Source organism: Ambystoma mexicanum, chromosome 6p (assembly GCF_040938575.1).
Source record: "Ambystoma mexicanum isolate Mex_15411 chromosome 6p, UKY_AmexF1_1, whole genome shotgun sequence".
NCBI classification, from domain to species: Eukaryota; Metazoa; Chordata; class Amphibia; order Caudata; family Ambystomatidae; genus Ambystoma; species Ambystoma mexicanum.
Window position 1 is genome coordinate 100,745,442 of NC_090935.1, and position 13,305 is coordinate 100,758,746.

At 43.3% G+C, this 13,305-nt stretch overlaps 1 protein-coding gene across 2 annotated transcripts in view; it reads right to left on the reverse strand.

Annotated features, from left to right (window-relative positions):
• The window catches only part of GBA2 (glucosylceramidase beta 2), a 470,157-nt gene that overhangs the window by 95,769 nt on the left and 361,083 nt on the right, over nt 1-13,305 (reverse strand). For both annotated transcript variants that reach the window (XM_069626781.1, XM_069626780.1), the window contains exon 11: nt 2,963-3,070. In XM_069626781.1, coding sequence (XP_069482882.1) covers nt 2,963-3,070 — 108 coding nt within the window. The remainder of the gene's footprint in view (nt 1-2,962; nt 3,071-13,305) is intronic.

The following is a 13,305-nucleotide window of genomic DNA, read 5'->3' on the forward strand; positions in this document are numbered from 1 at the left end:
TCCCAGTGACAGTGAGGTAATGGGTTTGGTCTTCAAGGAAGAAACTACCAGCCAGGATAGGGAACCACGTTAAGAAGGTAGATGTGGGAGTTACATAAGAAGGGCAACGCAACAAAGGACTTGACAACATGGCCCTCACCTCTCAGTCACATTTGGGCTCCCTAGTCAGGCAATCAATAGCATAACCGCTAACGTTCCAGAGATGGTATGAGGCCGGGCTGGAGAGAGTGAGTCAGGCCTGGAAGTGGTGGTAATTCAAGCATATTAACTATCATTAACTCGACAAACGAATGCTGTCAGATCTGCGTCCGCATACACATGCAAACTCATCGCAGCTTGTAGACCATTCCTTACTACCTCCAACAGTGTCACATTAGCGAGAACCCTCATCATGGCTAAAATCGATTACTGTAGTGCTCTTTACCTAGGCACCAGCCAAGAGAACCTGAATAAACTCCAAACTACCCAAAACAATGCCATTCGTGCCGCCCTAAACATTCCCCGCAACCAGCATATCACAGAAACTAGAACCAAGTTAAAGTGGCTACCTGTCAAGCAGAGAATTTCACTCAAAACACTCGCCCTTACGCACAAATGCCTGGCTAACAAGGCCCCTATCTACCTCGGCAGTCGACTGTCACGCCACTCGACCTCCCGACCACTAAGAACTGCCCAGTCCCACTGTCTAGCGATCCCTAGATTTAAACTGCAAAAAGCAGGGGGTTCAAGCTTCCCTGTCCTAGCCTCCAAGCTATGGAACTCCCTCCCTGCTACCATCAGAGCTGAAGACTCATTTAACACTTTCAAAGCTAATACTAGATCTTGGCTTTTTGACCAGCTTTAAGCCCTGCTCAGCGCCTCTGTCTTACACACTCTGACCTGCTGTCCTCTGTTATTACCAAACAGCACCGGCATCACTGTAGTATACGCAGATAGATTCCTTTAGTCACCTACTGTCTCTGTGTACATTTTTTAATATTATGTCTGTACATATGTATATCTGTAACCTGTACAAATTGCGCCCTGATGCCTCCGGGCCTGTGGGTTTGCGCGTTACAAATAAAATAAATACAAATACAAATACATATGCAGCAGCTGGAGGATGACCTCTGTATAGGAAAAATGTCAACTCTGATGTATTTTATTTACAACTTAAAGGGGCCTTAACAGACCCTAAATCAGGGACAGAGCTTCTCAGACCATTAAACCCATTCAAAAAGCTATTCGACACGTGGACTAACATGAGGGGTCTCATCTCCCAGCTGTATCAGGTGCCATTTGAGACTGAAGGGGCCAAGGATAACGAAACACAGATGGGAATGGGGCCTAGGGCTAGAGATCTCGGATAGTTCATGGGCTACCCTTTGCAGTAATGCCCACAAGACCTTGATTGCGTGCCAATACACAAAACTGATACACAGGTGGCAATATGATCATGTTAGGCTATTGAGGATGTCCCCAAACACGAATCTGAAATGCTGGAGGAATGGTGCGGTAATGGGCTCCTTCGGGCACTTGTAATGGTCTTGTGACAGAGCTCACACTTTCTGGAAGGTGAGTTGGGTTGGATTACATCTTTAACAGCTGGTTGTGCCACCTACCTGCACTTGTTGGTTCTCCTTAATCTAAGTCCACCCATGTATTATCCATGTTGACTTCCCCCATTTACTCCTCTTCACAACCTGGTCAGAATGTCAGTCAAACTCACCTCATTGTAAGAAGATTGCTGCTTCCCGCCAAATCTGATTTTTGATCTATTGTACTTTCTTTTGTGATTAAAAGAGCATTGTTCCACCCTGTAAATACATATTAAGGGATTGGAAGGTATTATCAAATGGTAGTGCTTTTTAGGCTGCCAAGGGAGGAACATCAATGGGCGCACTTCCCATTTTTGGCACACGTTCTACTGTTGGCAGCCAGGGCATGCCTCGCAACTTTCTGTAAACGGGAGACTTTACCGACTGAAAGAGACGTGGATCTGACGGCGAAGGACATCTTGGGAATGGAAAGAGTAACAGTTTCTACATGAAGGGGACATGAAATAGAACATGAATGGCAAGCCTTTAGACACAAAATTAGATTGTGAAAAGGGGAATGAGATAGAGGAGGACTCAGGCTGTGGTGAGAACGATTAGGCCTGGTAATACCGAATGCTGGAAAGGGTGGAAGCCTGGGTTGGGGAGGGGGGAGATGGCTGTTCTAATATGGTAAATGTAATGTTCAGGTTGGAAACTGTTGTAGTGTATTACCCTTTAAACAATTTTCAATAAACAAAAACATATATATGGGCCTCAGGTGTCACATGTGCTCACAATTTTCAGTAAGTGCACAACAGGACTATCGGTCGCAAGTGCTCGAACCTCTCAATGACTAAACCACACAGGCTGCTCTCTCGGTTGGGTATACACTGCTCAGTGACCGCACAAGATGGGCCCCCCTTCTAGCTCATTTGACTGAATACCTGTTTAATCACCTCTCAACAAGAAGACCCCTGTTGACCCAACTGGTGTCACCACAAGATTTTACTGGGTCTTTCCTGCTCTCTCTGGGCTGTATATTTCTTATCAACTACATGAGCAAGCCGTTCACTCCCTCCTTGGCTCCAACCTCTGTAAATGACGCCACAGGAGAGACTCCTTTCGTGCTTGTCCAATACCTGTAAATGCCTTTGCAGGAGTGCCCTCCTTCGTCCTCTCTGGTTTTATGGTAGCCCTTTATATACCTAGGCTAAAGCTATTACATGCCACTTTACTTTTGCACTGGATAAGCAATCAATTCTCCAAGATATGGGGGGGGGTAGGCAGGGCCACATAGAGCTGTTTTCACCAACATCCCACTCGCATAAACTACCAGGATCAGTGGCAGAGGCTGAACGGTGCTTAGCTGAGTCCATGGTAAGAACTAATTATGATCAACTTAAAAAAAAGGGCACAGTTTAATGAGGAGCTCACCGAGTTCTCACCTGGATCCCCAATGTCATGCGGGACAATGTTCTTGGTTTTCACCATTGACACCTGCCCATTCATTAGGTGACGCCTATAATTGGGATCTTCCTTCAGCACCGCCAAGGCTAGGAGGAGAGAATGAAGCACAAGTTGAGTACAATTCAAGAGATCGAGAAATATCAGGTATACAACAGGCATCAGAGAGAGGGCATTGGTCTAAGAGATCACAGCTGCAACGGTCGGATGCTAAAACTCGGGAGGGGTGATTATCCTTCGGCCATAAGTTAGGAAAGGGTCATTATCCCAAGCAATAATAACCCCTCCTGAGTTCGAAGAAGCCATTAGCATATACTGGTAATAGCAATATAAGATTTGTGAGTTGTGGTGGTGGAGAAAAACAGGAAAGCACACAAAACATGTTTGTAAATTAAATGTGGTTTCCTTTTGTATTATTGAAATAACTAGATAGCCTTTAAAAGGTAAACATTTTAATTGTGACCTTGGTTGAAGCACTGCAACAGTTTTCTTTATACAAGTGAAAATATTTTTCCATGTTTTAGCTCTCAATTTGTTGGGTTAAGTTAGGTTTGAGTGTTTTCTTGAAAAGAAACCTTGCTGGGAAATGGCATTGCTGGTTCTTAAATGCCCCAGACTGCTTCTGAAGTCAGAACGCCTGCAGCACTCTCCATACCACAAGTGACTGACTGCATTCTGAAAACTCTGATTGGCTGAGAGGATGCAATTCATGGCTTTCAGTGCTCATAAAGTATAATCAAAGAAAGAAATGGGTTTCATGGTGCAACGATGCATTGTAAGCATGAACATTCATTTGTAATGTGTTATTGTATTTTATAATTTGCACCCCACCACCGAAGTAGTCTTACGGTGCTACAACGTGTCTCTATCATCACAAATTGTGCTTTTGCCAAGGGGAAAACCAGACAGTGTGGTTAAAAGAAAATGGGAGTCCATGAGGGGAAGGGCAAACAGGGGAAAGAATGTGATGAAACAGACAAACAGTTACAAAGGAGCTAACACAGAGGGGGGCATATGAAAGTGGTTGCAGGGATATATATATATACACAAGTAAACAGATATTGGATCAAACAAAATTTGATCGAGAAACTGGAGAAAAGGCCTGAAGGCAAGCAACCAATTATGAAGGCTGCTTCTAGTACAATGCAGGAGCGGGGAGCTATATAGCATCTGCTTGTAATCTAGAAGAGCCTTGTTAGCTTAACATCAACAGCTACTCAACAGCTACAAGGAGCTACTTTTGACGGTATCTGGACTTTCCATCTAAAACGTATTCATTGAATACCTTTCCATCGAAAAGCATATTCATTGAATAATTTGATGGTTAATTTTGATGGATAATGTGTCTTACGTAATGAACAAAGGTTTATAATTGGTGTCTCATCTAAACTACATTAGCAAATCTGTATGTTTTACCTCCTCATTGCCAAGAGGTAGGTCCTGAGTTTGAAGCAGGAGCTACGGCGCAATGCAGGGCATTCAGGAGCTGCTTGGAGGTATGCCAGACTTGATATTGGATACCTAACTGCGAGAATTAAACTAACAGGCATTTGTTTACGTAATTGGTTTATACAATTAATTTGTTTCCAGAATATCTGTTCAGCACATATTGTCTGTTAATTTCAAAATGCAAATAAAACATGTAATGTTTCAGCTTTGGTAATGAATCTATTGAAAGTGACAAAATAATGAAATAAATGATTGCCTCCGTCTTTTGAACACTTTGCCAATACAAGACTATTTCACTTCAGCAAAGTCACCCTGATCTCATGCACAACAGGATATGTTAACATGCATGAATTAATACAGTGGCATATTTTAATAACTCTGATGCCTGCATCAATAGCAACATGAAGGATGTTTCTGAATTTAGAATTATCTTGCGATTCTGAATATGTAGGTCCCAGTAATGGCATAGTCTCATACAAGAAATTAGGGCAATACATTTCAGTCCAATTGGATCATAATTCCCGAGGGGAGGGCTAGCTAATAGTTAAATACATCCCCTTATGATATGGCAAAATACATTTGGCCATTCAAAGCAAAGAGGAGGGTTCTTGTGGGTGTGAGTAAGTGAAGTAAACCATCACAGGCTTCATTCCATCTGAATCTGCACGCCAAATGATGCTGCATACTTGAAGTTTGGAGGGTATGTAAAGTTAAACATATAGGTAGTTAGGAGAGGAAGCAAGCCTGCCCGACAGGAGAATAAAATTGGGGTTTCACCTGGGTGTAGCTCAGGGACCTGAAACCTTTGGCTCTCCAGATGCTTCAGACTACCAATCCCATGAATCATTGCCATTGATTATGCCTACCATGGATGCTGTGAGTTGTAGTCCAAAACATCTGCAGAGCCAAAGGTTGCAGACCGCTGGTGTAGCTGATGGAAACGTTTCCTAGGAAAGCCTCTCAAAGGGGGAGCTGAATACAGAAGCATTTCCCAAGTACATGACAGTCACCTTAAGCTGTCGATGGTCTCTACCTCTCATGTGCTTTTAAAAGACAAACTAAAAGGGAATTCAATGAGCCCAGTGCATTTCGATATATGTCCCAAAAATACATTATATCCCGGATAGCAATTAAAATCATTCTGGAAGAACCCGGTTTACAAGCTATATCACTAAATGAGTACGCCGCCTGCAAATTTGTGGAAGTTAATTTAAAATAAAATGCCATAGAATCTATATTTGTGAAGGGCATGTCAGTGTCTGACTGTAACAAATTATTAATTCCCTGAGTTTTCACAAGAGCAACTTATATCTGGGTTTGCGAGCATGGTGCACAATGAGACTCACAGATGTTCAGGGACTGAGACTTCTTCATTATGGTTTACATAAAAATACAACTCCTGAATAGAGTTTTATACCTCTCAAAGTGGACTAGAAAGAAGATTCATGTATCCCCTTACATTCCAAAATAAATAATGTCAATTTAAATAACCAGCATCATTTTTCCAAATAACTTTGCACAGAAATAGAAGGATTATGCCTAAGGTGGACTCTAAATTAATGCCACAAAGTTAACTTGCAGATACCTTTTCGTTTTCAATTTAATAATTTCATGCTTGCCTGACCCTTTAGTGCATCAAGATATTTTGGTATCCAGAAATAAAGTCCCCTGATGAAAATGTGTCAATCAAAATGTCGCTGAGAAAAAAGCATCACACACATTATTTTTTCACTGATAGCCCCTTACTTATCTTCTACTGGCCTTGTTTTACTTTTTTCTGTCACTCAAGGGCTCCAACCTGATGTGATTGGTTTATATTTGATAGTCACTGGGATGGCCACTTTGTTATTGGTTCAGAGGGAGTGCAGTGTTAGTTATTGTGATTGGCTGGAACGACTAAGAGGCAGATGATGAGTTCTACCACATTGTTGAAGAATGTTCGAGAGTCTTTGAGCAAAGGCAGGTTCAGGCACATAGTACCAGAGCAAGAGATCGGTGTGAGCCATGTAGGGCGGGGCCAGAGTCAGATCAGTGGATGGTGGGATTAGCTATAAGCGTCGACAGGTGGGGTCTGGCGTGATGCTTGCTAGGGCACCAATCACATGATATGCTGTAAATCGTGAGGAACTGAATTTAGGGCACGAAGGAGTCAAGGGCGGGATCTCAATTAAGTAACAGGATGCGGGGTGGCAATTGTCTTAGAGGGCTGAAGCAGTATTTGTTTTGGGCTTCCGGGTGTTGCCTTACACAGACACAGAAAAAGCAGGATTGGTTGTTTGCATAGGGGGCAGGTCTTGGTACATTACCGGGGTGAGATGCTTAGAACCGAAGTGAGGCCCGAAGCTGGGAGAGGCCGAGGCTCGGGATGGAGCACGGTTACGGAGGCCAGACATGGTCATGGGGGACAAAGGCTCGCTGGGCACAGCTGCTGGCAGCAGTCTATGCGGCACCCAGGAGAATCTGAAAGAGGGCGAGCACGACAAACTCAGCTCCCTAGGTTCTGACTCGTAACTCAATGGCTTCAGCAGTGAACATCAGACCGAGGGAGGAAAGTAATTATTTAGATAAACTTTTTTTTATGTTAACAAGACATTTACACATCCTTTTAAAAGTGACATTTTGACATGGTGACTTTATGTAGGGGACATTTTCACATGGAACTGATATTTTGCGCTCCTAAATATAGGCTTTTTCCCTTAGTCCAAGCCTGAACAAAAAGTAGCTATGTTAATCCTATCAAACATTCTTGCATCCATGTCCAAGCTAGAAACTAAGAGTGGCCAACAATTTAAAGTGAAACAATTCTATGTCAAAACAGATTTTTTCGGATGCCAAGAGTGGCAGTAAATTGTATTATTTTGAAGTTGATTCAAATAACGGCTTTGTGTTTTGTTAATTTGATGCCTGGAAACAATGTGCATGTTTTTATTGGAGAGGACTGCATTCATTTTACTAGAGGAGTTATTCCTATTTGTTTTTATATGCATGGATGTGTGTGTGTATTGTGAATGTAAACATTAGTCCGATAATAGCAGACAAGTTAGGTTTCATTCAGTAGACAAGCTGCCTGTATTTATGAGGAACTTAGGTTTCATTCAGTAGACAAGCTGCCTGTATTTATGAGGAACTTAGGTTTCATTCAGTAGACAAGCTGCCTGTATTTATGAGGAACTTAGGTTTCATTCAGTAGACAAGCTGCCTGTATTTATGAGGAACTTAGGTTTCATTCAGTAGACAAGCTGCCTGTATTTATGAGGAACTTAGGTTTCATTCAGTAGACAAGCTGCCTGTATTTATGAGGAACTTAGGTTTCATTCAGTAGACAGGCTGCCTGTATTTATGAGGAACTTAGGTTTCATTCAGTAGACAAGCTGCCTGTATTTATGAGGAACTTAGGTTTCATTCAGTAGACAAGCTGCCTGTATTTATGAGGAACTTAGGTTTCATTCAGTAGACAAGCTGCCTGTATTTATGAGGAACTTAGGTTTCATTCAGTAGACAAGCTGCCTGTATTTATGAGGAACTTAGGTTTCATTCAGTAGACAAGCTGCCTGTATTTATGAGGAACTTAGGTTTCTTTCAGTAGACAAGCTGCCTGTATTTATGAGGAACTTAGGTTTCATTCAGTAGACAAGCTGCCTGTATTTATGAGGAACTTAGGTTTCATTCAGTAGACAAGCTGCCTGTATTTATGAGGAACTTAGGTTTCATTCAGTAGACAAGCTGCCTGTATTTATGAGGAACTTAGTGGGAGACCTACCCAGCATAGCAACTAAGTGGAAAATATTTTGTTTCAAGAAATTTTATAAAACTGAACACTGATTAAAACATCCTGTTTCTTGTTCAAGATGGTGGGGTTGAATCGTTGTTGTGGGAGGTGGGGGGGGGGTATTTGTTCAGGGGGGCACATTAGACCAGGGACATTTCTCAGTAAAAGAATGAAACGTTAGGACATTTGGATAGATTTAAGTGCTTTCACATCTAGTGCTAACACAACTGAATAGTTGGACAAAGTTTGCCTCCCAAAGTGATCTGCACTTGTCCCACAATAATTATCCCAATTAGGCAATCTAGGAATACTAACATTCTTTTTAATAAATACGCTCAGCCGACACGTGTTTTGACTTTGGTTGTTTTCAAGGCTAAAATTTGCACCTTTTCTTCTAATCACACTATTACTAAGTTACGTTAGAAATCGTAGTCATCAGTGCCCCTCACAATCTTTATATTAGATAACGTCCTTGCTTTTTGGTCATTCTCCTGTGTTGCCTCCGTAAGGTTTCACCCCTAGTCCAAAGGAATAGGGGTGACCCCTTTCAGGGCATTCCATGGAGTGTATTCTAAAAGTGGAAAGAAAACCAAATATATAAAATACATGGAAATGAATATCATGAGCTGCATTATAAACCTTACTGAGGCAATACAGGAGAAGGATATGTTACTGTTCTGAGGTTGGCTAATTGGAATATCTTTGGGATCATTTTTGTGGGAAAAGAACAGATAACTCTGGGAGGCACACTGTCTATATTTGTATGCAGGAGATTAAGGGCATAATCTCCTCCCTTGAGGACTGCAGCCATCTATTTTTATAGTTTCACATTCATTTCACTGTTGTAAAAATTAACCCAAGCCCAGCTATAACCTGGGTTAGCCCCAGCTTTTGCACTTACAACTGAATAGTTGAGTTAGATCCAAAACCAATATTTAGCAGGTATGAGCAGGTGAGAGAAATTGTCAAATAAGCTCCCCTAATTGCATAAAAGCAGCTGAGAAACCTAACATGGTCTCTGACCAGGAGTACATTTTCAATAGATCAAGAACAAACATTTGAAACACATCCATGCAATGTCTGGTAATGCAAACACACCTGCACAGGATCTGCCATAAGAACCCCACAGTACCGAGCCATCCAGAAACAAGGGGCATACCCGTCCCGCATAGCTCATCGAATGCAAGAAATGCCCACAAGGTAAGTATGTAAGCGAGGCTTGCCAGGAGCGGCCTGAAAAGATTAACCTACTTGGACACACTTCCTCAAACCACCAAACAGACACAGCAGTGTGCAGACACTTAAAAGATGGGCACACATTGTAAGATCAATCAGTGATGGTTTTAATGGGTGGCTTCCCAAATATCGCACACAAGAACCCGGGAGCTCAGGTACCTGAACATGCAGATGAGGAATTGACGAAGACGTCTGAAAATAAATATAGGCTTCATGACACACTCTGGGCAACCCTAAATCCAGGGTTAGCAATGCAATCACATCACCAAACCCAGAAGACAATGCTCCAGTACTACCTCCCACCTACAGCTTTTGGACATTACTGACCAGGACCCCTAATGGGCGAGGATACAGAACGTCGACATATCGAGCATTAGGCATAATTGAGATATCAGCGGAAATGACTGCCTTAAAAAATAGCTAAAACCTTTCTATTTGCCACATTGTATGCAAGCTAGAAAGCCTTTGCTAAGTTTGAGGAATACTAAGCATACAGAGATACAGCCTTGGCTGACTGCGGAGAAATGTTTTTGCCGAATTCATGTTTTCGTTTCTGCAAATGAGAGAGAGAAAGAATGTTAGCAATAGCTTGCTGTTCTGTTCTTAGAAATTGAATGTAGAGTACATGTCATGTCACCGTGTTCTAGTATAGTATATTATCATACTATGCTGGCTGAAATTATGTATGCACGCACATAGCCATATTATGCATGTAGTTTGAAATGGAATGCTTTCTACGCACACAAATGCACAATGAATGCATCATTGTTCTGTATAACAGTAGATTGCTGTTCTGTTCAGTAGGTTAGATTCAGCTAGCTGAGCTAGCGAGCTAGAGCCAGAGAGAAGGAGGCTGTCTCATAGCTGGTTGAGAGGGAAAGGAGACAGTCTCACAGTCTTAGTCTTGGAGGCTGGAAGTACACAGACAGAGCCAACTGGCTGATTTCCAGGATGACAGATTTGCCTCATAGAAATTCCTGGACATCGAGATGTTATCCCGGCTGTGTTTTCGAAATGGGGAATGTGCTCAAAAGTCTGTAATGCAATCTGTACTGAGAGAGAATTTGGAATATTTACCTTTGCCCTAAAATGGGTAGGGGGGTTAGGGGATGGAGATACGTACCAATACATTCCCTGGTGCTTTCATTAAGAGAAATATTTACCCTTGTTTTGAGCATCTTTTGTTGAGAGCTGCATTTTTCTGAATTGTTCAGAAATCACTTTATGCGAGAGTGTCACAATGGCATCTGTACCGAAGATAGATAGGGAGAGAATTTCTGGAGTGAGGGAGAGTCAGGAACGTGCTGTTGCAGAATGAGAATTTGTGTGGCACCCACATGAAACCAATCAACTCCATTTTGCCCGAAGATGCTTGCTTGAATCCAGGAGGGGCAGTGAACAGATGCCTTAGTATGCTGAGTATTTAGATAGACTATTTGCTTGTTTCTTATCCATGTTTTGACTGACATCTGTTATGTTACTTGTGTGATGTCATTGCCTGATGTCCACACTACCTGTCTAGTATTAGTATTCTCAGAATGGAATATTGCATGATAAAAAGGACCGTTTGTTAGTCTGCATTTATGTATGATAGTTAAACATGAGCTAATCCATTAATTCATGCATCCATTTAGCATAAGCCATGTTTAAGCATTATAGTTTGTTTTGATCATAGATTAATATTTGCTGGAATGTGTGTGTATATATATATATATATATATATATATATATATATATATATATATATATATATATATATATATATATATATATATATATATTTAGTTATTTTGTACAGCACATTCTTATTTCTAGGTGCTATAATGCGCTCTGTTCTTGTCCATTATGAATTAGGCTTTTAGCTGCGCGCGGTAGTAGCTGAACTCAGTCTGTAAAGATTTTCATAATAATCTGTCTCTTGCCAGACAACCAGCTATTTTTGAGTACAGAGATACAGCCTTTGCTGACTGTGGAGAAATGTTTTTGCTGAACAAATGTTTTCGTTTCTGCAAATGAGACTGTCTCGGTGAGAGAGAGAAGAACAAGTTACTCTTACCTGGTAACGTTCTTTCGATGGGATGGTCCGACGACGTATTCCATATCTATGACAGTAATCACCACAGCTGTGCTGCTTCGGAAAATCTTTCGGCGTCAGCGTCCTGCGTCGATGATGTCGATACGCCATCCTGGCTTAAATGAAATTCCGACACCACCTTCGGAAGAAAGGAAGGACAAACTCTAAGGACAACCCTGTCCTTATGAAACACAGTGAAGGGTGGCTTAACTGAAAGTGCCTGCAACTCACTCCCTCTGCGAGCGGAAGTGACCACAACTAAAAACACAGTTTTAAGGGTTAACATTCTCAAAGAACAAGAACGTAAAGGCTCAAACAGAGCACCCATAAGGAATTTCAGAACAAGGTTCAAATCCCAACCAGGCACCTGGAAAGGTGACGGCGGAAACACATTAGTGAGTCCTTTGAGAAACTGAGAAATTAAAGGAATTTTGAAATAGGAACACTCCTCAGACGAGCGCTTAAATATAGACAGCGCCGCCAGGTAATCTTTAACAGTACCCACTTGCAGGCCCCTGTGGGCCAACGAAAGCAAAAAAGACAGAACCACAGGAATGTCACATGAAAGAGGATCCACATTCTGAACCCTGTACCAGTCGCAGAACGTTCTCCTACGGCAACGGTACAGGGACTTAGTCGCCGGCCGTCTGGCCAAAAGCAACACCTCCATCACGTCTTCAGGGAGGTCGCAATCCTTGTACCTCAACCTTTCAGAAGCCAAGCGTGAAGGTTGAGGGACCTGACCTCTGGATGAAGATCCTGACCCCCGTCCCGTGAGAGCAGATTGTCTCGGTAGGGAAGACTACGTGGAGGGCAGATGGACAAGTCGAGAAGGTCCGGGTCCACGTCCTCCGGGCCCATGCCGGAGCAATGAGGATAATCCGGGAACCGAACCTCCGTAGCCTCCGCAGCACTTGCGGGATTATGGGGACTGGAGGAAACGCGTATAGCAGTGGGTAAGACAACTCCACCACGAATGCGTCTTCTAAGGCTCCTATTGGAGGAAATTCCCACGAGCAGAACCTTTCGCACTTCCAGATGACACTGGAGGCGAATAGATCCACCTGAGGGGACCCCCAAAGGGCAAAGATCTCCAGGAGAATCTCCTGAGCCAGCTCCCACTTGTGAGAGATCGCGCTCTGCCTGCTCAGAGCGTCTGCCGTCTCGTTTTCGTCTCCGGCCAGATGAACTGCCGAGATCGAAACTTCCTGCTGGATGGCCCAGAACCCGAGCTGCATCGCCTCCCTGCACAGAGGAAGTGACCCTGCCCCCCCCTTTTTGTTGAGCTAGTTCATGGCCACTGAGTTGTCCGTCAGAATCAGGACATTCTTCCCTCGTACAGACGGCAGAAAAGCCTTCAGGGCAAGCCTGACGGCCCGCAGCTCCAACAGATTGATATGGAGTCTGGACTCCGACGGAAACCAACAACCCCTGACTGTCAACTCGTTGGCATGAGCTCCCCATCCCGTGAGGGATGGGTCCGTCACGATCGTCACCTCCGGCCAGGGCAGCCAAAATGGAGCCCCCCTCAACAGATTGCCTTCAACGGCCCTCCATAGAAAGTCCTGGGCGACCGAGGGCAGCACCTGAACGGGGTCCGACATCTTGCCGGAGGACTGTGACCACTGGAGCTTGAGGGCCCATTGCAGAGATCTCATCCACACCCTGGTCTCTGGCACCAGAAGAATGCAGGATGCCATGAGGCCGAGCAACCTCAAGAACTCGAACGCCGGGAGCGTCTGGGCAAGTTGAAACTTGTCCACCATCTGCTGAATGTGAAGCGCCCTCACCTGGGG